The sequence below is a fragment of the Vidua macroura genome, chromosome 16, assembly GCF_024509145.1.
Source record: "Vidua macroura isolate BioBank_ID:100142 chromosome 16, ASM2450914v1, whole genome shotgun sequence".
NCBI classification, from domain to species: Eukaryota; Metazoa; Chordata; class Aves; order Passeriformes; family Viduidae; genus Vidua; species Vidua macroura.
The window spans coordinates 13,425,469-13,448,435 of NC_071586.1; the positions used below are offsets into that span (position 1 = coordinate 13,425,469).

Below are 22,967 nucleotides of genomic sequence, written 5' to 3' on the forward strand. Positions count from 1 at the left end.
AGATGGCGATGCCCAAGAGTACGGGGGGGACAGGGAATGGCATCCCCGGCTCAGCTCCCGCCTTGGCCTCCAGCTCACTCCTCCCTCCTTGCGCTTCCAACAAAGGGGCTTCTGTCCCTGTCCTCCCCCCGTGGAGCAGAAATCGCTACCATGGAGCACAAATCCCCCCGAGAGGAGCCGAGGGTCCAGGGGTCACTGGACACAGCCCAGGCGCCCGTACTTTGGCGCTGGGGCAGAGCCCGGCTGCCGGAATGAGCAGAAGGTACGGGAAAAACAAGGAGTCGGTGCCGGCCATAACTGGATTCTCAAATATGGCCAATCGTGCTATTTTTACAGGGGCGTATTTATTTTCAGAGGACGCTGGGACAGATTCAAGAGTCTCTTTCTTCAGCCCGGCGGTATTTAAGGATCGGTTTGAACTGGCTCTATTTAAAGGCTTTGCCTCCTGCCCACTTTTCTTAACCCCTTGCACAAGCCTTTTCGTTCCACCCCTCCTAAAAACAAAACAAACCCCCAAAAAAACACAACAACAGCAAAAAAAAGCGCACCAAAACCACACACCAACAGCACTGCGAACGCAAACCTACAAAGGGCCCCTTGGTAGCAGGAAGCAATCATCATTTCAGGCGATATTGTTAAAGCCGTAAAAAAACAACAACAAAAAAAAAATCCCTGCCTATCCCACTGCTGTGGTTTAATGGGAGTTTCGGCTGTTAATTGTACAGATCTTTTTAATGAAGTTTAGCCTGACTGGGAATTGCCGTGACAAAGCCGAGCTTTGCGAGGATCGTGCCGGGGAGCGGACGGGGAGACTGGGCACACTGAGGTGCAGGGACAGGGCATTTCAAACAGCTCCCAGAAAAAGGAAAATAATTTTAAAAATAAAATAAGAACACAGTAAAAAAGAATTGGAAGTATCACAGACCCCACTCCCTCTGTGAGGGGACTCAAATCTGAGGCTTTCTCCCAGTGTGGTAGGAAAGCTCCCAGACGGCATCACTGAGCTTGGTCAGTTTGGAGAGACCAGAGCTCTGTGCCTCCCTCCTGACCTGCCTGGATTTCAGAAAAGGAAACCTTGGGAGGAGAAATAAAACTTAAAAAAAAAAAAAAAAAAAAGAAAGAAAAAAATTACCCAATGAAAAATAAGAATAATTTTTAAAATTCCAAGAACCCACACTCGGTTTGGCTTGAGATTGTCCAGATGCGTTTTTGCAAAGATCACATTCTGCTGCAGTAGGAGGTGGAGGAGAGGGAAAAAAAATAACCAGGGGGAAAAAAAGGGAGGGAAAAAAAAAAAGACAAAAGGGAAGGAAAAAAATAAGGTGTTTGCCCATGTGCTTGGCTTCATAGCCCCGTTCGCTTTACACCTCTCCTCTTAGCACCTGGGAAATTGGCACTGCCACCTAGTCTAAAACTAATAAATCTTTTTCCCTCGATTCAGGCTGCTTCCTTCTCTGCAGATGTTGGCAATCAGGTTTGCAAATTTCAAAGTCATTCATCCCGGGCGGCTGGGAGAAAAGCAGGTTTATTATTGCAAAACCTGTCACCCTCCCAATGCCTAAAGTAAACTCCGAGTCACCTCTCCACGCCCAGGGGAAAGAAAGCGGAAAAAAAAAAAAAAAATTAAAAATAGAGCCAGAGAGGGAAATCAAACGGTCAGAAATCCCTTGTGTCCTCCTGCAGGACTGTGGGCAGGAGAGTGCGGCAGCGTCCTCCCAGCAGAGCCGGACTCCACGAGCCGCAGGGAAAGGGAGCTCAGAAAAAGGGAAAAAAATTAAAAGCCTCCAAAACACAAAAGTAATTAAACAAATAAATAAAAAGCTGACTGTGGGGAAAAAAAAAAAACTGCGTATATTTCAGCGTCTACTTTTTTTCTTTTTTTTTTTTTTTTTAAATGGATATGCAGTCGTGGTGCTACCCGAGTATGAACTGCGTCGAGAAGGGGGAAAAAATTCAAGGAGGGAGTAGTCACTGCACACTGCATGGAAGCTTTGTTCGCGGGTTTAAAAAATTAGAATTTCAGAAGAAAAAAAAAAAAAAAAAAGAAAAAAAAGAAAAAACGACATCAAAACCAGTGGTGCCGGCAGCGCTGCCCGGGGGCAGCGGGACCTCAACCGGGCTCGGGCTGCACCGGGCAAGAAATCACCAAAAGAGCCCCATTTTACCCCTTTTTCCCAGCCCAGGGATGTTTTTTTTGGCTGTCCGGGAAGCGCAGCGCCGGGCAGCGCAGTCCCGTCCCTCCGCAATCCGGTCTGCGCCTCTCCCAGCTTTCCCGAAAATCGGATTTATTCCCCGGATTTATTCCGCAGCCGCCGCGGCGGGGATTTTCCTCAGTGCCAACAAAACCGTACGCTGGAAGGGGGGACTTCTATCGGATAGGCGCGATTTTTTCCCCCTATTCCCCTATTTTTCACTCCATTCCCTTATTTCTCCACCATCACCCTATTTGTTTTCGTATTTCTTCCCCATTCCCCTATTTTTTTTTTTTTTTTCTTGCCAAATCAAAACCACGCGAAGCAGAAAACACTTGGGGGAAAACACGCGAAAAAGCTGCGAGCACATAAACGTATAATTACCATGACGGTATTTATATTTTGGGGGGGGGTGTTAAAGCCCGATCCCGCGTTCGCCGCCCGCGACCGCGGAGGGAAGGGAGGGAAGGCAGGGAAGGCGCGGGGGTTCCGCGGAGCCTTACCCGGGTGGGAGTGGAGGCTGATGCCCGATGCGAGGAATTTTCCGGGCTGGAGGGCGGCGGGGAGCCCGGCAGCCATGGGCCCGGCGGGCGGGGGGCCAGGCGGCCGGTGGCTCCCAGGCGGTGGCTCTCCATGGCCAGCCCGGAGAGCAGCGGAGGGGGGCCGTGCACCGAGCGGGGGGGCCCGAAATCTCGGCCATCCATCATCCACTCGCCGGCTTCACGGAGTCTCCCGGATCGCTGTCGATGCCCGCCACCGCCTTCCCGCCCCCCCCCCCCCCCGCCCCCCACCCCCCCTTCTCCTCCTCCTCCTCCCCCAAAAAAATCAGATGGTTTTCAAAAATAAGGCGTCCAAGCGTCCCATGGCGCGGTGCAGGGAGCCAGCCCCGGCGCGGCGGTCTCGGCGCTGCCTGCAAAGGAGAAAAGAAGGGGGAGGTGCGGTGAGCCGACATGCCCCGACACCCCCCTGCTCACAGCCAACCCCAAAAATACCCCCCGAAACCCACCCTCAACTTCCCGGAGCGGAGGGTAGAGAAGGGGGAAGAAGCGGGGAGGGGGAAAAAAAAATGTAAGGAAAACTTGTGGCAAAAGGCAGGGAAAAAAAAAAAAAAACAAAAAAAAACTAAGTACTTAAAAATAGTATTTTAAGAATTTAAACTTTTTTCCCAAGAGTTACATTTGTCACGGCCGCAGCCCCGGCCGGGCCGGGCAGCGCCCGCCCGCAACCCGGCTCCGGCGGGACCGACCGGCGGGGACGCGGCACCGCACTTCGCCCCGGAAAACAAACACACAAATCCCAAAATAACAGCAACAAAAAAAAAAAAAAAAAAAAAAAAAAAGCCACCCACTCAAATATTTCTTCTTTTCCCTTCTTTCCCCCCCCTTTTTTTTTTTTTTAGTTCTTTAATTTTTTATTTTTCCCGTCTTTTCTTTATTTCTCCCCCGCCGCCGGCTCCGGCGGCGGCATTTCTCCGGCAGCCCCGTTTCTCGCTTCTTTTGGAGCTCATTCCCACGGCTCCAAACCACCGACTGGGCTTGTTGTTTGGGCTGGGGTTTTTTATTTTTCCTTTTTGCAGCGCCACTTTCACTCGGGAAAACAAAACCCGTATTATCGTTTCCCGGCAGGGCGAAAAAAAAAAACCCAAAAAAAAAAAAACCAACCCAACCGTATATATAAAACTATCTATATTTGTACTCGCAGCCTGATGAAAGGCTCCACTCGCCCGCCGTATTTTGCGCCGGGATAGCGAGAAGTAACAAACACTGCGTGGATAAAGTGGAGGCTCTCCCCCTCAAACCCTCTCCAATCGCTACCGGAGCCCCGGGAGCCGCCGCTCCGGCCCCGCCGCCCGTCCCGGCTCCCGGGCGGCTGCTCCAGCGCGGGGGAGGGATAATTTTAAAAAAATTAAAAAAAAAAAAATTAAAAATTTAAAAAATAAAAAAAAAAAAAGAAAGTGGGGAGAAATGCAAAATTATACCCCAAAAAATCTCACTGCTTTGCTTGGTTGGGGCTTTGAAAAAATTATTTTCGAGTGGATTTTAAAATAAGTAAACGCTGCCTGCGTGGCTGCTCGGGGCGAGCCTCACCCCGGGGGCTGCGGGAGCGGCCGGATCCCGGCTGGAAAGTAATCAATAAAGAGGAAAAAGGCTAAAAAGGGGGGAAAAGCGGGAGGGATGTGGCGGCAGAGCGGGGTCGGGGGTGGGGGGAGATGGGACCGCCGCCCCGGGGTCGGGGTGCGGATCCGGGCGCGGGTCCTACCTCGGCGCGGTCAGGCCGCCTGGTCGCGGGGCATGGCGGCGGTGCGGGGCTGGGGCGGGGGGTGCCGGCTCGCCGCCCTGCCCGCCGCCCGGCTCCTCCGCTGCTCCGCTCCGCTCCTCAGGGGCAGCAGCGCGGGAGCGACGCGGTGGCGGCCGCGCCATGGAGCGGCGGGGCCCCGCCGAGCTGCAGCATCGCCTCCACACACAAACCCCCCCCCCCCCCGCTCTTCCCGGGCCGGCCCCGCGCGCGCGGCTCGGCGGCGCTTAAGGGAAGAGGAGGGAAAAAAAAAAAAAAAAAAAAAAGAAAAAAAAAAAAAAGAGAGAGGAATAAAAAAAAAAATAGGGAGGGAAAAAAATTATTTAAAAAAAAAAAAAAGGGGAGCGCGAGCGCGGGGCGGGAGGGAGGGAGGGAAAAAACGGGGGAATGGGGGAGGGAAAAACGGCGGCGGCGGGGCTATGAAACACGCATTGTTCTCGGCGCGGCGGGGGCGGGCCCGCGGCCTCTCTGCGCCTTCCCATTGGTCGGCCGGGCCGTCACTCAGCGGCGGGTAAACAGGCGGCTGTTTCCAGGCCCCCCCCCGCTCGCCCCGCCCCCGGCGCTCCCGCTGCTGTTTCCAGGCTGCCCCCGCGCTCCCGCCCGGAGCGGGCGGGCGGTTGGCGGGGAGCGGCCGCGGGTCCCCCCGCTCCGAGCGGGGCCGTGAGGGGGGAGCGCCCCGCGACCCCCCTTTATTATCTGTGGGGGTTAAATCCTTCATCCCGCCCGGGCAGGGCTGAGGGGGAAGTGCCGCCGGGCCCTCTCCCACGGCCCCGCCGCGGACAAAGCGGCCTTTGAGGGCCGGGGGGGAGCGGGGGAGGGTCCCTTGCCCTCACTGCGGGCCCCGCCTCCCCAAAAATTCAAAAATAGGGTGAAAAGGGACGCCGGGGGAGGAGACACACACACACTCCCCCCCTCTGGATTGTGAGCGGGGCGGCCCCCCCCAGTACTGCCACACCAACTTTTACTTTTCTTTCCTTTTTTTTTTTTTCTTTCTATTTCAAATTTATTTTCCTTTCCCCCCCCCCCCCCCCCCCCCGATTTTTAATGTGTTTTTCCCTTTGCGCGGCACAGAGCACTCCTCGGGGAGAAGTTGGGGGGGAAACACCCCATGGCTGCCAAACCCCCCCCTCCTTCCCCGCTTCTTAATTAAACAAAAATCGGCTTTTATAAAGAAAAAGGGGAGGAGGGAGAAAAAAAATCTAATTTAATCCGGTATAAATTAAAAGTAATAATAATAAAGCGTCCCCCAGCCCCTCCCCAGCCCCCCGGACAGGAGTTTCGAGGCACCCACCGGGGACATCGGCCAGAAAAGAGGAGAAACAGCCCCAAAAATCTGCTTATTTTTAAACATTCCGAGCAAAATCGAGTTTGTCGAAAAGCTCTCACGCTGCTCAAGGCCCTGGTTTAACGCGAAAATAATAATAATAAATAACAATAACATATATTTATGTTTTTATTTATATTTAAGAGCAAAACTGCGTCAGAGGCGAGGGCTCAAACCCCGCTGCCTCCAAGGGGAAGGCGCTTCTTTTCCCAGTCTGCTTTAGTAAACAAAAAAAAAAAAAATCCGGGGGAATTGGGGGTGAGAGAGGGAAAGAAAAAAAAAAATATTAATGGTTTGATCGCTTTTATGTGGCTTTAAAAGCATATTTTATAAATGTTTAATGCCTTCACGCCCGGACCTCCCCGCCGCTGTCCCCGGGCCGGGGGGTTGGCATGTCATAAATCAGGGAAATGATAATAAAAAATAGAAAAAGCAAGCTCGGGCGGGGCGGGGGGGGACGGCCCCCCCCTGGAACTCCAGCCCTTCCTCCTCCTCCTCCTCCTCCTCCTCCTCCTCCCCTTCCCCCGGCCGGGAGCCATCTTGTACAGCAGCTCCTGGCTGGGGCATCGCTGCTGCAAAACACCCTCAAAAAAAAAGAAAAAAAAAAAAAAAGAAAAAAAGTACTTCCGACCTAATATACGCGTTTTTCTAATTATTATTGTTATTGTTATTATTGCTGTTATTCTTCGCTCTCCGGCGCGGTGCTGCGGGCGCGCCTGTTTTCCCGGCGTTTTCCACATGAAATCTCAGCCCCGCTTGTTTTCTCCCCATTATTTTCCCCAATAATCCCCCCCCCCCCACCCCACCCCTGCAGCTGGGGGCACACACCGCAATGGGGGGCGGCTGCGAGCACCCCGTAAAATTTGGGGGGTGGCGGCTGCTCCCACCATTTTTCCCGCGCCAAAGCTTTGCCGCAAACAGCGCTTTCTCCAAAAATACCTATTTTCATTAAAAATAACATCGGGCCGGGGAAGGGGGTTGTCCCGCGAGCAGCCGCACCGCGTTGTGCCCCCCCCCCATTCCCTTTCCCATTGCCATCCCGATCCCATTCCTATCCCGATCCCGATCCCGATCCCATTCCCATCCCGATCCCGGTGCCCCGGGCTCCCGGCAGGTTCCCACGGTGCCGCCCGCCCTCGGGCCGCCCCCCGCCCCCCCCGGGGACGGGGCACCCCCCCTCCCGCCCTGCTCCGCTCCCTCCATCTCTCCCCTTCTGCTTTTCCCTTAATTTTCTCTCATTTTCCCTTCCGCCCCCTCCCCCCCCACCAACCCAGCTATTTATTCTCCATTTTGTTTTGGTTTTGGCGTTTCTTCCTGGTTCCGTTTGGTTTGTTTTTTCTTCTTTTTCCCATTCTTCCCTTCTCTCCCCTCCCCGGGCGAACACGAAATTCCCGGTGGCCGCCCCCGTCCCGGTGCCCGCGGAGGCGGAGGGGAGCGGGCAGGAGGCAGCGGAGCGGTGCGGAGCTCGCAGCCCCCAGCCCCACACCGGGCACTGCCCCCCCTCCCGGGATGCAGGTAGGACGGGGAGGCGGAATCTGGGAGTGGGGGGAGCTGGGGGAGGCTCTCTGGAGACGTGGGAGGCAAAGCAAGCCGGTGCCCCCCACCCCCAATGCGTCTCCTCCACTTTGGGGGGCTGCCAGGGTGGGGGGGGTGGGGGACACTCACCCCTTCATCGCCAACCCAGCTCTCGACTTCCACCCACAGACTGGGCACAGACCCTGCTGGACCCCCCATCTCCATCTGCTGGGAGCCCCAAAATCCCCTTTTTTTCCCCACAATAACCCCCCCCCCCCCCCACCCCTGCTCCCTATCCTTAGCCGGGGGGTGCTGTGCATCCTTCCCGCCCGCTGTTTTCAACGTGCTTACTACACGTTTTCAGGGTGTTTTTGGAGCTATATTTAAAGTGTGCAGTCAGTGGCTGGATTTAGAAAGCCAGGCATAAATCACATTAAAACGCGGACGGCGACGATCCCAACGCGTCGGCAAAGCTTTGCCCTGATTTCATTCCTTCCCCCCCATCTTAAAAGCAGAACCGAGTCTGACAGTAAGGTCCCATCCCCCCCTAAAATAAAACCCTCTAGGGACAGAGGTGGGATTTGAAGGCAAGGGGGGCCCTGCTGGGGTTTATTCCGATGAATCCATGGCGATTTATTATCGATGGGGGGGCTTGGATAATTCCAAAGCCTGGGGTCTCTCCCCACCCCAGCCCCAGCTTCCTGCAGTGAAGGAGCTGCCATCCGTGGGGAGGGGGCTGTGGAGAGGGGGGGTCCCAATGAGGAGATCCCCAGGGAAACAGTTTGGGAACTGAGCAAAGAATTTCTGATTAATGACCAGAACAGCTCGGGATTTTGGTTTTCTCCATAAATCCTGGCTGATTATAAACCTTGTGCTCAGCCTGGCAGCGGGCTTTGCATGGAGGGGGGAGCCCAAGAAATGACCCCCAGCAGGGGCTGTACCAGTGCCTGGCAGGAGCTGGGGGCTGCAGCATCCTCACCGTCCCAGGCAGAGCAGGGAAGAAGGGAGAGGGGCACAGGGGTGTGGTTGGTGCCCTCCCCCCAGTTCACAGCAGTTCTGATCCCACAACTCTGGGGTTTGCAAAGCCAAACATGTCCCAAACCAGGCTGGTTCAAGTCCAAAAACAGACTGATAGTTTTTTTTTTCCCCCTTGCCTGGCACAGGAGGGCAGGTATTTATGCACAATCCCACCCTGTTTTCCTGCTCTGCCACCCGTGCACTCACTGCCACCTCAAATCCCGAGCTGGGATCCTCCAGTGCCAGAACCTGCCCCATGCTGGGTGCCCTTTGCTTTCCACGACCTCCACCAAGTCCCTGTACTGGGCTTTTTTCACAGCTAGACTGGTTCTTGGATACATCAGGCTGGGTTTTTTTTTTTTCCCCTTTTACCCAATAATAAGCTTTTTTCATGCAAGATCAGGGGGAAAAAATAGTCAGGGAGGAGGGCTGACATTCACAACCCATAGAGAGCTTTGAGAAGAGCACCAACCCCAGAGCTGTAATTACTGCCTGCATTTTTTTGGCTAGGGATCAGCTGCTAAATTGGTTGTAAGGCACGGGAAACGGCAGTTACACCTTTCAGCGGAAAAAATGTGGTTTAGTGGAGAAACGTGCACGGGAAACCTCCCCAAAACTGCAGTCCCCATACAACACCCCGCTATTACGTGTTCTGCATTTGGGAGTTTAAAACAACCCTCACCTCCAGGTGAGCTGAGCTCCAAATGACAAGACCTTCTGCATCAACAGAGTAAACTGGGGATTTTTCCCTTGATCTGTCAGTTAAATCAAAAATACCCTCCTGGATGCAGGACACGAGTAAGAGGGAGGCAGGAGCATGTGCTATTTTGAGGTTTGATATAAAATAGATACCCTTGGCTCCAGCATTTCTCCCTAGCCCAGCCCACTGGAGCTGCAGGTACTTTCGTATGCATACAAAACATTCTAAAATGGAAAATATTCACAGCTGCTCTCGCTGTTTTGACAGGGAGGAAGGAATCGCGGGGCATGTTAAGGAGATATTAAAAGCTGTGGTTTGAAGCTCCTAAAGCATTTACTCAGCAGGAGAGCCAGAGAAAGAAGTTTAGAAGTTAACTGCATACTTGTGTGCCTTTGCTCTGTCCTTCTTAAAATTCACCTCTCCTATCTGCTTCTAATTTAAACAAGCAGAGCCCTCCAGGAACTGGAAAATCCAGATTTGCAGCATCTCCCAGGGAAAGACGATTTCCTACGTGCCCCCCCCCCAGCGCGAGGGTCCTGCTGAAGGTTAAACTCGTGAGTGCCTTTGGTTTTGCACCAAGTTAATCTCCCCACAAAATAAAAGACCGGGAAAGTGCTGGTGAAAACTGCACTGATGCTGCTGGCTGGTCCCTGGCTTGCTCCCATCCCTGTTCCAGAGCCAGACATGGATTTCACTGCCTCTGCCAGCACTGAGTGCTCATCCCCACACTGTGCCCTGGCCTGCTTCAGCTTCCCTGCCTGAAAACAGGATAAACCCATCCACCTCCCCGGGGTACATTAGGGTGGCTTAAAATTAACACTCACAAATGTATTTTCAAATCCCTTCATGAAAGGCGTGAGAAGCACTGGGTGTTAACAGAATAGATCCTTCACCTTTTAACAGCTGTTAATTGCCATTAAAACCAAACCTGCACAGCTTTATTGGAGCAGCATCTGAGCTTCCCTGTCGCACGCCGCGCGTTGCAAAGCCCGCGTCCACCCTCGGTCGTGCTCTCCTGCACGTGCCCGCTGCCAGGACGAGCTGTGGTGGATAAATCCTGTCTCACTGCTGGTTATCTTGCCCTTTGGGGCCTTTTGGAGGGTTTCCTGGTGCCAGGTTTTTCCCTTCGCCGTCCTGTGAGTCGTCGCACCAGTTGCAAGGAGCTCAACACACCTGCCCTCGACTTGCAGTGGGAAATAAGATGGGATGCAAGACTCGTTCCCAAAATTACCCCGAGGAAGCAAGCAAGAGCCTGCCCTCGAGGAACTGGGTCCCTGAGGCTGAATCCAGCCCGCAGCTGCCAGCAAAAGCACGTGCTGGGTGTCACAGGGATGGGAATAGCTCTCTGGGACCAATGTGGAGTAAATCAACAGGCAGGGCTGGGAAAAGGCTGCCAGCGCTGCTCCCCCCGCTCCCATCCACCGTGCTGGGGGGTCCCTTCCCTGCTGCTTTTGGGGTCCATTGACCTGATCCCTTCCATGACATCCCTCAGTCACCCTGCAGCCCAGATCTGGCTGGAGAAGAAGCTGAGTGCCAGGCAGGGGGGAAAGCCTTGGGGAAGCGCTGTGGCAGGAGCTCTCCCGCTGGCTCCTCACATCCCTCACAGGTGCTTTGTGCACTCCCAAACATCCAGACCCACCCGGGAGTGCCCTGGGCCACCAAACTGCGGGTGCCAAAACACACGAGGTGCATTCAGCAGGGCTCTGTGACTCTGAGCATCTTGTTAGACCCCAGGGTTTCCTCTCCCTTGGATCCAGCACAAGGAGGGGGTGTCCAAGGCTGGCTCCCAGGGCTATCCCATCTCTGTTCCCATCACCCAGCCCTCTGCCTGGGGGAAGGGGAGGTTGGACAAGACGAGCCCTTTCTGCTCCACAAAGCTCGTCAGCCAGCAGCACTGGGCTTATAATTATTATTTCCTTAAAGACGAGCTGAGCAGCTATAGACAAAAAAGTCCCCTCTTGTCGGAGCTGGAATTTGATGTCCTAACGACTGTTTTTGTACCGCGCCTGTTAGAGGAAAGAGCTCGGCAGGAGGGGGAAAGAGAGATTTAATTATAGAGCTGCATTGTGATTTTGCACACATAGCTGGCTGTTGTAATCAGGTTACAAGTGTATCTGATTTTCTTCCCTCCCCTCCCTCTTCCTCCTCTTTCTCTTTCTTTTCTTTTTTTTTTTCCTCCCCCTTTTTCCTTTCGGTGGTCCAAATTAGTTGCTTATGTTTGGGTGTTGCAGAGACGATCTGTTATTTGCCTTCAGTGAAGATCTTGATCTAGGGAACAGTGTTTCCAAAGAACCTCGGCAGCTCTTTGCCGAAGAAAGCAAAGGTTCCCAGCTCCAGCAGAAACCCGCAGGGCCGTGCTGGGCACTTGCATCCCACCCTCCCAGGGCTTCCTTCCCACCACCAAATTAAGGGGAGACATATATATATATATATATATATATATATATATATATATACACACATATATCCTCCTCCATGCTCCCCACCAAATTCCTTCACATCCAGGATTCCCTCAATAAATGGATGCACTTGAAGAAGACGAGGAGCCCAATTTAACTTACCTGCGGCAGGAGAAGAGAAAGAGAGGGGACAAGAACCTTTTTAAAAGAAACTTAATATTTTCCCTATCTGAGGCAAGTGATGCCGCCCTGGGATTGGGGGCTGTTGTTGGGTTCGTTTAGGAATCTATTGTTGTCCATGTGAATTCTTTTTTACATTTCAAATAACAGGATTATTTCCCCAGGGGGTAATATCCTGTAATTTGAACACAATAATGGGAATAAATTACTTACTTAGAACTAATAACGACAGCCTGATTCCAATATATATAGGAACTGTAACAGCTTTGGTTAGTTAAAGTGTAATTGTGTCGACGGATGACATTTTCTTTCAAAGGAATCTGAATGACTTTTAATTAAATTTGCTGGGGGTGGGGAGGAGAGGGAGAGATACACTGGGAGATCTCAGCTGCTGAGGCTGCGGCTGGTCCCAGCCTTGGTGCCCCAAGCCCAGCTTTGCCCCAGGCTGGGTGTCAATCCACGGTTGTGGGGTTTAAAGACCAGGCACAGAACAGAGGAGAAATCAGCACCAAACCCCCACAGCCCAGGGATGGTGGGATGGAGGGGGTGAGGAGGATGAAGAGGACACTGAGGCTGGAAGGATAGAGGGGATGGAAGGATGGAGCCCAGCCCATTTCCCAGCCTGGCAGAGGGCAGGGCAGTGCCCAAATCCTGCCCTGGGGCACCAGAGTTGCCTCTACCTTTGCTGGGAAACAGAGGAGCTGATGGAGGGCAGGAGGCACCAGCAGCCAGGCAGGGCAGCTCTGCTGCTCACACTGGAGTCACAGAATCCCAGGATGGTTTGGGTTGAAGGGAATCTCAAAGACCATCTTGTTCTACCTCCTGGCCCGGGCAGGGACACCTTCCCCTATCCCAGGTTGCTCCAAGCCCCATCCAGCCTGGCCTTGGACACTTCCAGGGATCCAGGGGCAGCCACAGCTTCTCTGGGCACCCTGTGCCAGGATCTCCCCACCCTCACAGGGAAGGATTTCTTCCTAATATTCAATCTAACTCTGCCCTCTGGCAGTGAGAAGCCATTCCCCTTTGTCCTGTTACTCCATGCCCTTATCCAAAGTCCCTCTCCAGCTCTCTTGGAGCCCCTTTAGGCACTGGAAGGGGCTCTAAAATCTCCCTGGAGCCTTCTCCTCTCCGAGCTGAACACCCCCAACCCAGTATTGTTACCTCAGCCCAAGGGTTCTCCAGGGAAGGCAGCTCTGATGAGGGGGATCTGCAGCAGCAGCTGTGCATCCCAGCTCCTTGCCCTCACCCCAAAACTCCTGTGCAAGCCCCGGGCTCTGCACATCTCCTCACCGCTGCCTTCAGTGCCCACCGCTCCTCAGGTTTATTTCTGAATCAGCAGCACGCAAGCTTCCCTTCAGAGGCAGAAAATAAAAAGAGCTGCAGCGTGCAGAAAGCCAAGTTCCTGCCCCGAAATAATCTCGGAGAGGAGCGGCGTGCTGCTGCCAGTGGCTCCGGCCTCCTCCAGGACTCATTTTCCTCTGTTTATCTTGAAAATATTTCTGTGCTGAGGTCCCACCCCGCGCGGCGGAGCCCTGCGAGGCCGCCTTCAGCCTGACACACGGCCTCTTGTTTATCCACAGCCAGTTTTACAAATAGCTTATTAAGCCCAGAGGTCTGTTTGCTGGAGGAAAACCTCACAGAGCAGCTCCTGCAACCCCTCCCGAGGCTCCTGCCAGCTGTGCCCCCTCCCAAAACCCCTCTGATGTGCATCCAGGGGCTCAGGCCTCTGTGGCTGCAGACATCAGCGTCTGCTGGGTTTGGGAATCGCTCCTGCTTTGATAAAATAACCAGAGTGCTGCTGGTGGGTCTCCCACCACTCTCACCCTCTCCCTGTTCCCAGGCCGATGTCCCAGATAGGATTTTGGCATGGCACAGGGATGCTGTGGCACTGCCAGCTCTGGTTTATGTGATCCCACAGTGGAGCTGCTGGGAAGTTTTTTGCCTTCTGCAAGACCCCCCTGCAAGGGCTGCTGGTTTTGGGGGGGGTTGAAGGGGTTTGGGTTGCAAGAAGAATATTTTGAGGGTTGCTGAAAACATCCAAAGCCATGAGAGATGAGGACAGTTGGATGCTGTGTATGGTGGTCCTGGCAGGAGCCCAGTGGCTCAGATTCCCTTGTGTGTCTCTGCTGCCCACCTGGGCCTGGGATCCCCAGGAGGGAGCTGGGATGGGGGTTTCAGCCCACAGCAAATTGTCAGGGATGTCCCACTGGGCTCGAGCCTAACCAAGGGCACCTCTCTGACCACAGGGACCATCAAACCCCTGCCCAAGCATTTCTGTCCCTGCTGCCACCGCTGTCCTGGGCAGGAGCCTGGCTGTGCCCCATCCCCAGCATCCCACCCCACCCTGGGATGCCCATCCTGGGCATCCCCTCCCCAGGACCCCCCAAAGCATCGCTGCCGGAGCACGCAGCCAGGCAGAGCCCCGTAACACAGCAACATTCATGGCCCAGCTGAGGAGATTGAGTTACCTGCCCCTGGAAGAATAAAGGAGGCATTCAGCCATTTTTTTTAAAGTCTTTTCCCCTGCCAAGGCCAGACACGGCGGTGACGGTGGCGCACAGAGGCAGGGAAACACGAGCCCCTCTCCTCTCCCTCTGAGGGTGACCCCAATCTGCCCCACATCCCCCGCTTCCCCGACCCTCTAACACCCAGGGAAGCACATGCTTTGCTCACCCGTCACGAGCTCCCTTATCTTTTAATAAAACCTTTAAGAGCAGAAGTCAGGCAATGCCAGCACAAAGGCAGCTCAGCCTCCTCCCGGGACATTAATCATTTTCTTTGACACGTTTTGCTAATTAGCCAAAGCGTTTGCCTCGACAGGGGAGAAAGTGGGGCCTGGGAAAAAAAAAAAAAAAAAAAAAAAAAAAGAAAAAAAAACATTAGAAGAAGGGCGAGAGGTGGAAAGGGAGGAAGAAATGGGGGAAGAAGGAGCTGACGTCACCCCTGTGTGATCCAGCATCCCTGGGCATCACCTTGCTGGGAGAAAACCCAGTCCCAAGCCCATCCCAGGGATTTTGGAGCACCATGAGCTGCAATACACATTTTACCTTCCACATCCCACTCCTGGTTACCCCGATAGTGCAGACTGCAGCTGTGAAGGGTTATTTGAAACGCGCTGTTTAGAGGTTCAACTCATGGCTCTATCTTTTACACGGCTGTTAATCCTCAGGACACATGTTTCCTATCAGCCCTTGATATTTAACATACAATAAGTGTCTTATTAAATCCCAGGGACTGGCTCCATGCAGTTCTCTCCCCCCCAGGACGTATCCTGAGGACATCCCAAAGGCAGATGGGGCACCCCGGGCTTGGGCACACATTTGGGTGTAGAGTTTGTTATAATCAGCAGGGAGAGAACCAGAGTGGGGTGAAGGCTCTTCTGCACAGGAATTCAGCATTTAAATTGGCTGAGCAGCCACTGCTCTCACACATGAAGAAACCCCTCACAATTTTTAAAAAGATGTTATTTTTAAGGGTTTTCTGGCAATGCTTTGGTGGCCAGTGAGCCCATCTCAGGCAGGACTAGCTACTGCCTCAGCATGGCTTCTTTTTCTGAGTCTGACTCGGTTTTCAAAGGACTTGATGTTTTCTGGGGGAGAGATACCATAGACAGAACAACTCACAGCGAATTCCCTCTAATCCATGGCAGTCAAAATAGAAGATCCCAAGGAGAAAGCAACGCCTGCTCATCCCTCCCTCCAGCCCAGCATGGCAAAATACTGGCTCCTGTCCCATCCCTGAACATCAGCTCCCCATCCCAACTCCTTACTGAAGGGCAAGGCAGAAAACCACACGGCACAATTCCCTTTTCTCCACAAAACCAAGGGTAAGAACAACAAAATTGGGTGATGCAGCCCCTCACATGATGTAAGGACACCCCCCTGCCCACAGCAACTGTCCCATCCCCATCCATGGGTACAAGGGAGCAGGAGCAGCATCCCAGAGCCACGTCAGTCCTTTGGGGAGTGTTAAAAAAACAAATCACAGCTCTTTGCTCCTCTCCAGCACAAGTTTCTCATTGCTGTGGGATGACACACACCACCTCCTCCAAAACAAGGCTCTGTATTATTATTCTGTTTCTAATTTGGGGTTTGGAAATGATTTTCCATGCCAGATTCCAAACTAAACCAGCACCCCCCCATCCCCCCCCCCCCAAAAAAAATTGCTGATGTGCTTTCCAGAGAGCAGTGGCACGGTCAGTGCTCCGTGAGGAAAGGGTGAAGGTGTGGTACACAGCAGTGAGCACCACAGAACATCCCTCTCAATGCCTATTTCCAAGAAAAAACATTTTAAAAGAGCCAATTCAGTTAAACACAGAGCTGGCCCAGCCTCCTGTTGCAACCGAGCCTGGGATGGGCTGGTCCCACTGGGAAAGGGCCGTGCTCCATCTCTGCCCTCCGAAGGACTTGGAGAAAAAGCGGTGAAAGGTGAGAATCTAGGAAACAGTGTGGTGCTGGGAACTCGATGGGAATCAGCATCATTCCCATTCTGAGTGTTTTAACCCAAATCTACCAATGGATCCTGCTTGCCTCCTACGAGGCATCAAGAAGCCAAGCCACACAGCGAGGTCTCACTTCTCCATGTCCTGCCTGGCCTTGAGGACAGTGGGGACACCCAGGACAAGCCTGGATGAGTCCCCAGCCCCATGACCCCAGGTTGTGCCACAAATCTTGTGGAGAGATTTGGGGGGCCCCGTGCAGCTGGAGGTGCTGGCAGGAGTGTGGAAACCAACACGCAAGGAGCCGGTGGAAACCCTCCAAGCTTCCAACGCCGTTGTATAAGAGCCACTCAAAAAATACTAATCCCCAAAAAATTCAACCCTGGGAGCGTGACCAGGCTGCCTCCCAGGCAGCTGATGGAGCGTGGTTTGCACAGCCAGCCCTCCACACATCCAGGGGAAAATGCCTTCAGGTGAGCGAGCTCCACAGGAAGGTCGGGGTCCCAGATGTTTTCATACCAGTGATCCTTTACAAAAAGACAGACAAGCGAGGCAGGGAGGCAGGATCGCCCGACGTGCCGAGCGCCGCTGCAAAACAAGTCGTTTTTCCATGAGTCACCAGTGGAAAGACCAGATCAGGCGTCCCATGGGTGGGCTTGGCCGGAGCCGGCTCCGCAGCCCCGCCGCGGCCGGGAGGATGCTGCGAGCGCAGCCCCTTCCCTGCACTGCTCTCAGCTCTCCCAGGGCTGCTCTGGGGTCACGCTGGGGTGGATTCCATGGAATCCCCAAGTGCTGAGGGCCTCGGGATGCGGGGTTTTCCCGATCCCCCTTTCCCCAGCCACTGACATTCCCCATGGAGACCAAACGTGTGCCCTTCTCTGTGACCCCGGGGCTGCTTCATTGCTCTGCCGCTGTCCCCTAAAGCCCTCCTTGAGGGACAGCGGCGGCAGAAATAAAAATAAATAAAGAAACGTGGAAGGAGCGCCCCGAAACAAACGGGTGTGGTTTGTCGGTGGCGGGAAGGGGCGAGAGCGATGACAGGCAGCGCAGGAAGTCCCCGGGATCGTAAATCCCATTGGGAGCGCACGAAGCCAGCGTGTTTCCTTCCACGGCTGGCTGGGAGGTTACGGGGAGGGCAGTAAAGAGGTAAAGTTTAGGGAATCTGGGGTGGGGTGTTTTGGTGTATAAAAAGGCGGTGGTGAAGGAGGGGCGACACCCGGGCAGCGCCCAGGGCAGGGGTCCCGGGAAGGGACGGGGTCACATCCTCGGCAGGGCTGGAGCTCCGTCCCGTCATCATCACCCGCAGGATAACAGCGACCCTGGCTGCGCTGCGGGTACAGAAACGGCACGTTCTTGTTGCTGGCCGGCTTTCCTGGCAGTCCCAGGCAGGATTTGGCTGCGCAGGAATTTGGAAGCTGCCTTAAATCCAGAAAGAAATGAGAAAAGGCTGGGAGCGACTTTCTGAGCAGAGTTCAGCTGCAAATCCCCGCTCGGCAGCGGGGCCCCGGCCGCGGCCGCCCCCTCCCGATGCGCCGCGGCTGCCGGGAATCGCCTCCTCCTCCCTGGGGACATCGAGGAAGGCTCCCCAGCGCCTTCCACACCTTCTCCTCCCCCTTCCCAAAAAGCCTCCTTGGCCACAAAGCCCCTCAGCACCACCCTTCCTCCTCACCTCACCCCGCGGAGGTGACCCCAGCGATGGATTGTGCCGCTGTGAAACTCCATAAATCGCCCTCGCCTTAGCCCGGGGCTGCCAGGGGCTGCTCTCACCCCATGGATGCCGTGGCTCAGCCATGGACTGACACCAGGCTTCGCTGTCTTACTGCTCATTTGGGGGCCATCGGGAGGAAAGGGATGAAAAAGACACAAGAGGTGCTGAGTGCTCTAAAAAATCAACAGCAAAAACGCAGAGAAATTAAAATTCTCCCCAAAGTCTCCTCTGGGTGCTCAGGAAGGTGCTTTTCTACCTCTGGCTGTCCTCATCCAGGGCTGGTGCTGGGGTCATTTCAGCCCCACACCCTTCAGGGGTCCAGCTCTGGCTCTTCACAATCCCAAATCCATTAGCAGGGATTTGCCTGCTTCATCCTGGCTTGTCGTATTTGTGGAAAACTCAGAGTTTCTTAGGAAAAACAAGCCCAGTGATGTTCCTCAGCTTCCCCAGTGACACCCCGGGGTGGGAAGGGTCCTGGTGATGGATGGTACCCAACCCTGCACCACCAAAATCCAGGTTGCACCTTTTCCTGGAGGAGGAGCAGCCAAGCACTTTCCACCCCAGCGATTTTTTTATCTCATTTAGGAGAACATTTTTAATTACTGCTGCCATCACCCTGCACACTTTCTGTGTAAACACAGCCTCTCCATGGCGGTTTAAATGGACTGAACTCACACAGTCCTTAAAGCATCCATTGGGAAAAGCAACCAGGCTCGATGCCCTGTCAGAGGGAAGGGGAAGCCCAGTCCTGGAGGCAGGATTTCTGCAGGAATAAATATACTCAGGATATGCCCCAAACCCATCAGCTCTGTGTTTCCCAGCTCTCTCCTCATTCAGGGACAGGCACAGACACAGGGACCCCATGCCACAGCCCCTCCAAATCCCTATATTTGCCCTAAAGGGATTTTCCTGCCTTTTTTCCCTGGCTCAAGCACCATCCTTTCCTACAGCACCTGGGACATGACAAACATTATTCAATATCTCAGCTAGGGTTTAGATATTAATCTTTTAACTCCCAAACTGGAGCTTTTAACTCCCAAACTGGAGGGGAAAAAATCAAGTCTGGTGGGAATGGGATCCCAGCCACAGCACTCCCTGATTTTCCCTGGTTTTCAAGCATCTCATTTGGCTTCTCGTGCCTCATTTTGGGGAGCAAACAGCTTTTCCATACTGGGCTGATGAAGAAGCCCTTGAATATTGTGGAAAGGGCTCAGCTTTGCTTTGGTGAAAAGCTGCTTTCTCAAAAAAACCTCAAAAACAACCTCCTGTAGGAAAAATAGATGGTTTGGGATGAGCAGGGGTGCTCATCACGGATTCAGGGCTGGATTTGCCCCCCTCACCCCACACCAGTGTGCCCATCATCCCCCCAGAAAAGCCAGTTTTGCTCATTGCTAATAACTCCCCGCAAAGAGGGGAGGGAAGAAAATTCCCTTCGTGCTCTCACTTATGCAGAGACAAGGAAATGTCGTTTAACTAAACCAAACAAACGAATCCAGAGGCAAAGAGAAAAATCACATTATCCCCAGTCATAAATCCTGCAGAGGGGTATTTACAGGCTGAATTGCCAAGTGCATTGGAACTGCAGAGCATCCGAAGAGCAGATAGCCATAAAGGCAGACAACGGCCCTGGAAAAATGCTTTGATTAGGATCTGGGCAGCATTCAGCCCAGATGTTCATTTGTCAATGGAAGAGGGATGGGGGGGAGGTGAGAAAGGCTTTAAATTAATCTTTACAACTAGAAAGGAGCTTGTAATACACACCATATGGGGAGCAACGTCCTTGGAGCCCCCTCTCCTCCCCCAGCCCGGTGTGCTCGGGGCCAGGCTGGGACCCTCCAGCCGGAGCCTGTCCCCCCTGTCCCCCCCTCCCCATTTTCTCCATGCACCAAACACCCTGTGAGCCCAAACCCCTTCCACATGTGCTTTTTTTTTTACCGTGAACAAAACAAACTGCAATGCCTCTTATAGCACCAGATCTCTTTTATTATTCCCCCCACTCCCTACTCCAGTCCCTGATACCTGCTCCCCTCTCCCTCCAATATCCACATGTGGGGTTTTTTTTAACCCTTCCAAGCTGCCAGCAGTGGTGAGGTGGGGGTTGTGTGTGGAGAGGAGGGATGAGGCTGTTTATTAAACGCCAACCATTCAAATTAATTCCCCTAATGGACTCACCGACATCATGGTGTGCATTTAAATGAACGCTTTGTCATATTTCATAGCCAACCTGCAGCTCTCTGCAGAGCAAACCTGCTGGAAAGCCAGGAACAGCAGCAGTGACAGGGACAAACCTACAGAGAGATAAATAAGAATGAAATACAAATCCCAAACGCAACACGGAGGGGGGAATAGAGAGCCCAGGAAGCCCTTGGAAATTTGGAGGTGCAAGTGAGCCCCCAGGCAGGGCAGCAGGAGCTGCGTGATGGCAGTGGGAGATGCTTTTCCTCGTAGGAGGAGGAAAAATCCTCTTGCTGCTGGGGCAGGAGGCACCAGAGAACCTTTGACTGGGACAGGGAAGCCTTGCCCAGGCCAGCAGATTCCCAGCTGGAGTCTGGGCTGTGTGTGCTCCACTGGAGCCCTGGGGAGCCCCACCACGGCCAGAACCAGCCCCAGCACCCCCAGCTCAGGCACAGAAAAGGAGGAAAAGCCCCTCCATCCTGCATCCCCCTGGACCACCAGTGTGGGCACGAGGGTGGAGGTGCCTGGCCAGCATCCCTGCTCACAGCACGGGCTGGGATGCTGGAACCCAATCCCTCCTGGCAAGCTGTGACCACAGAGCCAAATGCCCCAGCTCCTTGCAGAGCATCCCTGCTGCTCCTGAGTAAACAGTTCTTCCCCCCAGCACCCCTGGGACAGACGCAGGTTCCTCACCTTGGCTTCATCTTCAAGTGCTCCTGGTCTTTTTATCAGCCTGATGGAAAATTGGTGTGTGCACAGAGCCCCCACGTGCAGCACCAGATACCTCCTGCTCCTCTGGTTCCTTTTCTTCCCCCACCTTTTAAGAGCTGCAGCAGAGATTTCTTTCCATCTTTGAGGGTCCTTCTCTTTTTCTCCATCCTGCCCCAGGCAGCTTCTGTGGGATCTGGAGGATGAGGAGGGCCTGGGGGAAATATTGCTGCACCACTGGCACGACCAAGGGTTTTCACACACCACGAGGGCCAAGGGAAAGGGAATTTTCATGGACCCTGACAGGGATGCAGGCAGCAGCCCCAGCCACAAGCTGGGCACAGGCAGGAGAGCAGAGGGAGCAGTGAATGCTGGCAGCCAGATCTGCCCCATCCTTCCAGCCCTGCTGCAGGCTGGAGGTCCCCAAGTATGGATGGGCCAAAAAAGCAAAAATCATTGATTCCCAGAAGGAAGGGACCCTAAAGATCACCCAGTTCCTGCTCCTGCCATGGCAGGGACACCTTCCACTGTCCCAAGGTGCTCCAAGCCCTGTCCAGCCTGGCCTTGGACACTTCCAGGGATCCAGGGGCAGCCACACTGCTCTGAACAACCTGTGCCAGGGCCTCCCCACGCTCACAAGGAAGAATTTCTTCCTAAAATCTAATCTAATCTGGCACTGTTTGCAGAAGGTTCTCATTTAGGAAAACATCTGGAGTCAGCACTTCTCCCCCAAAGGGCAGCGAAGGGTTCAGAGGACACCAGCCCTCATGCTGGGGAGGAAGAGGAGGAGGAAGGAGCCCATTTTCCTCATCCCCCAAGGAAAGGACACAACATATTTGCCCTTGGTGTCTGTTACCTGGCCTCAAGTGAGCAAGGCACCACCCCCCTGCCAGAGAGAAGCGTGAAAACCCCCTGGGACCCCAGCCAGGAGAGCTGCCCCTCCAGGTCCCAAAGCCATGGGGGCCAAGCAAGTGTTGGCAATGCCCAGGGTCCTGCCAGGGCCAAGGGGACACCCAGGTTTGGCTGAAGGACCCTGGGGACTCGAGGGGACAGGAGGAGCAGGGATGCTTCTGGTCCCCTGGGCTGTGGGTGTGGTGGGAAAATGGCTTTCAGAGGGACAGCACACCTGGGGACACGGCTGCTGTCACAGCACAGCCAGGGGATGTCACCTCCTTTTTCCAGGTCCTTCTGGGCCTTCTTCCAGATCCCCATGGCCCCAGAGCAGGAGCATCCCCCCATCCCCCCAGCCAGCAATACCTGGGCTGCAAAGGGAGCCCTTCCTTCCACGCTGGGGGATCGCAGGTGAGGAAAGGTCCCACCCCATCCCATCCCATCCCATCCCATCCCATCCCATCCCATCCCATCCCATCCCATCCCGGGCAGTCCCCGGGAGCTGGCAGGGCCAGGCTGCGGTGGCACTGGGCTGCAGTGACATCTGCTGGGCTCCCACTCGGGCCCCCCCAGCCCCTCCGGCACCGCACAGCCCCGGGCAGGACCCGCTCCCACGCTGAGCCCGGGCTCTCCAGCCGGGACTCCGCTTCTCCAGCCCCGATCCCACCCTGATCCTCTTTCCAGCTCCCATTCACACACCTCCACACCACACCCCTCACCGCCAGCTCCAAAACCCTCCTTTGCCTCGGCCAGGGGAGGGGGCAGCACCCCCAGCCCCAGTGGGAGGGGTCCTGGGGGTGGTCTCGCTGCTCCTGAGGAGACCAAAAACCTGAAAAAACTGCATTAAGGGAGAAAAATGCACAAATTAGGAGTGGGGGGCAGGGATTTGGGGGGGGGGGGGGCGAGTTGTTTATCTAGAGCTGATTTTGATTTTCCTCTTTCAAATATCAGCAGGATGCTGAGCCTCGCCTCGTTATGCAAATAGAAGCAATTAGAGCTCACCCAGGCTCTGCCCACGTGATGGTTTATGGCACTCGCAGAAATCCTTCCTGCTGCATGAGAGGAATAACAACAGCTCCCCGTGCCTGCTCCAGCCCTGCCACGGCCAGGGACACGGGAGGGCTGGAGAGGGGAGCCCCAGAGCTGGGACAGCTCCCCCATCAGCACCCCCAGGCCTCCCCAAGTTCTCTGAGGAGGATTTTCTGAAGGAAAAGTCTTCTCCTCTTCCATGGATACACCAACCCTGCCCCCAGCAAGCCTCACCGGCTCTTGGGATGTGAGAGAAGGAGGGATGGAGGGGGAAAGCATCACTCCAAAGCCTTTTTCCCCACCAAGCCACAAAGTCAGCCCCCAGCAGGGCATTGCTTCGCTTTGGCACTTGGGTCCCAGTGGATGACCTTTGCTGAACTCCTGCAGAAAGAGCAA

The 22,967-nt window shown here is 54.3% G+C and overlaps 1 protein-coding gene and 1 long non-coding RNA gene across 2 annotated transcripts in view; one reads left to right on the forward strand and one right to left on the reverse strand.

Moving 5' to 3' along the window:
- The window catches only part of TNRC18 (trinucleotide repeat containing 18), a 54,337-nt gene extending 51,385 nt beyond the window's left edge, over positions 1–2,952 (reverse strand). The window contains 2 exon segments of the mRNA XM_053991554.1: positions 2,696–2,786; positions 2,789–2,952. Of these exon segments, the coding sequence (XP_053847529.1) occupies positions 2,696–2,786; positions 2,789–2,899 (202 nt within the window). The 5' untranslated portion in view covers positions 2,900–2,952.
- Positions 2,953–7,082: 4,130 nt separating this feature from the next.
- Positions 7,083–11,907, forward strand: LOC128815634 (uncharacterized). Its single transcript, XR_008439678.1, has 2 exons — positions 7,083–7,326; positions 9,493–11,907. It is a non-coding gene; the product is annotated as an uncharacterized LOC128815634 (long non-coding RNA).
- The last annotated feature ends 11,060 nt before the right edge of the window (positions 11,908–22,967 follow it).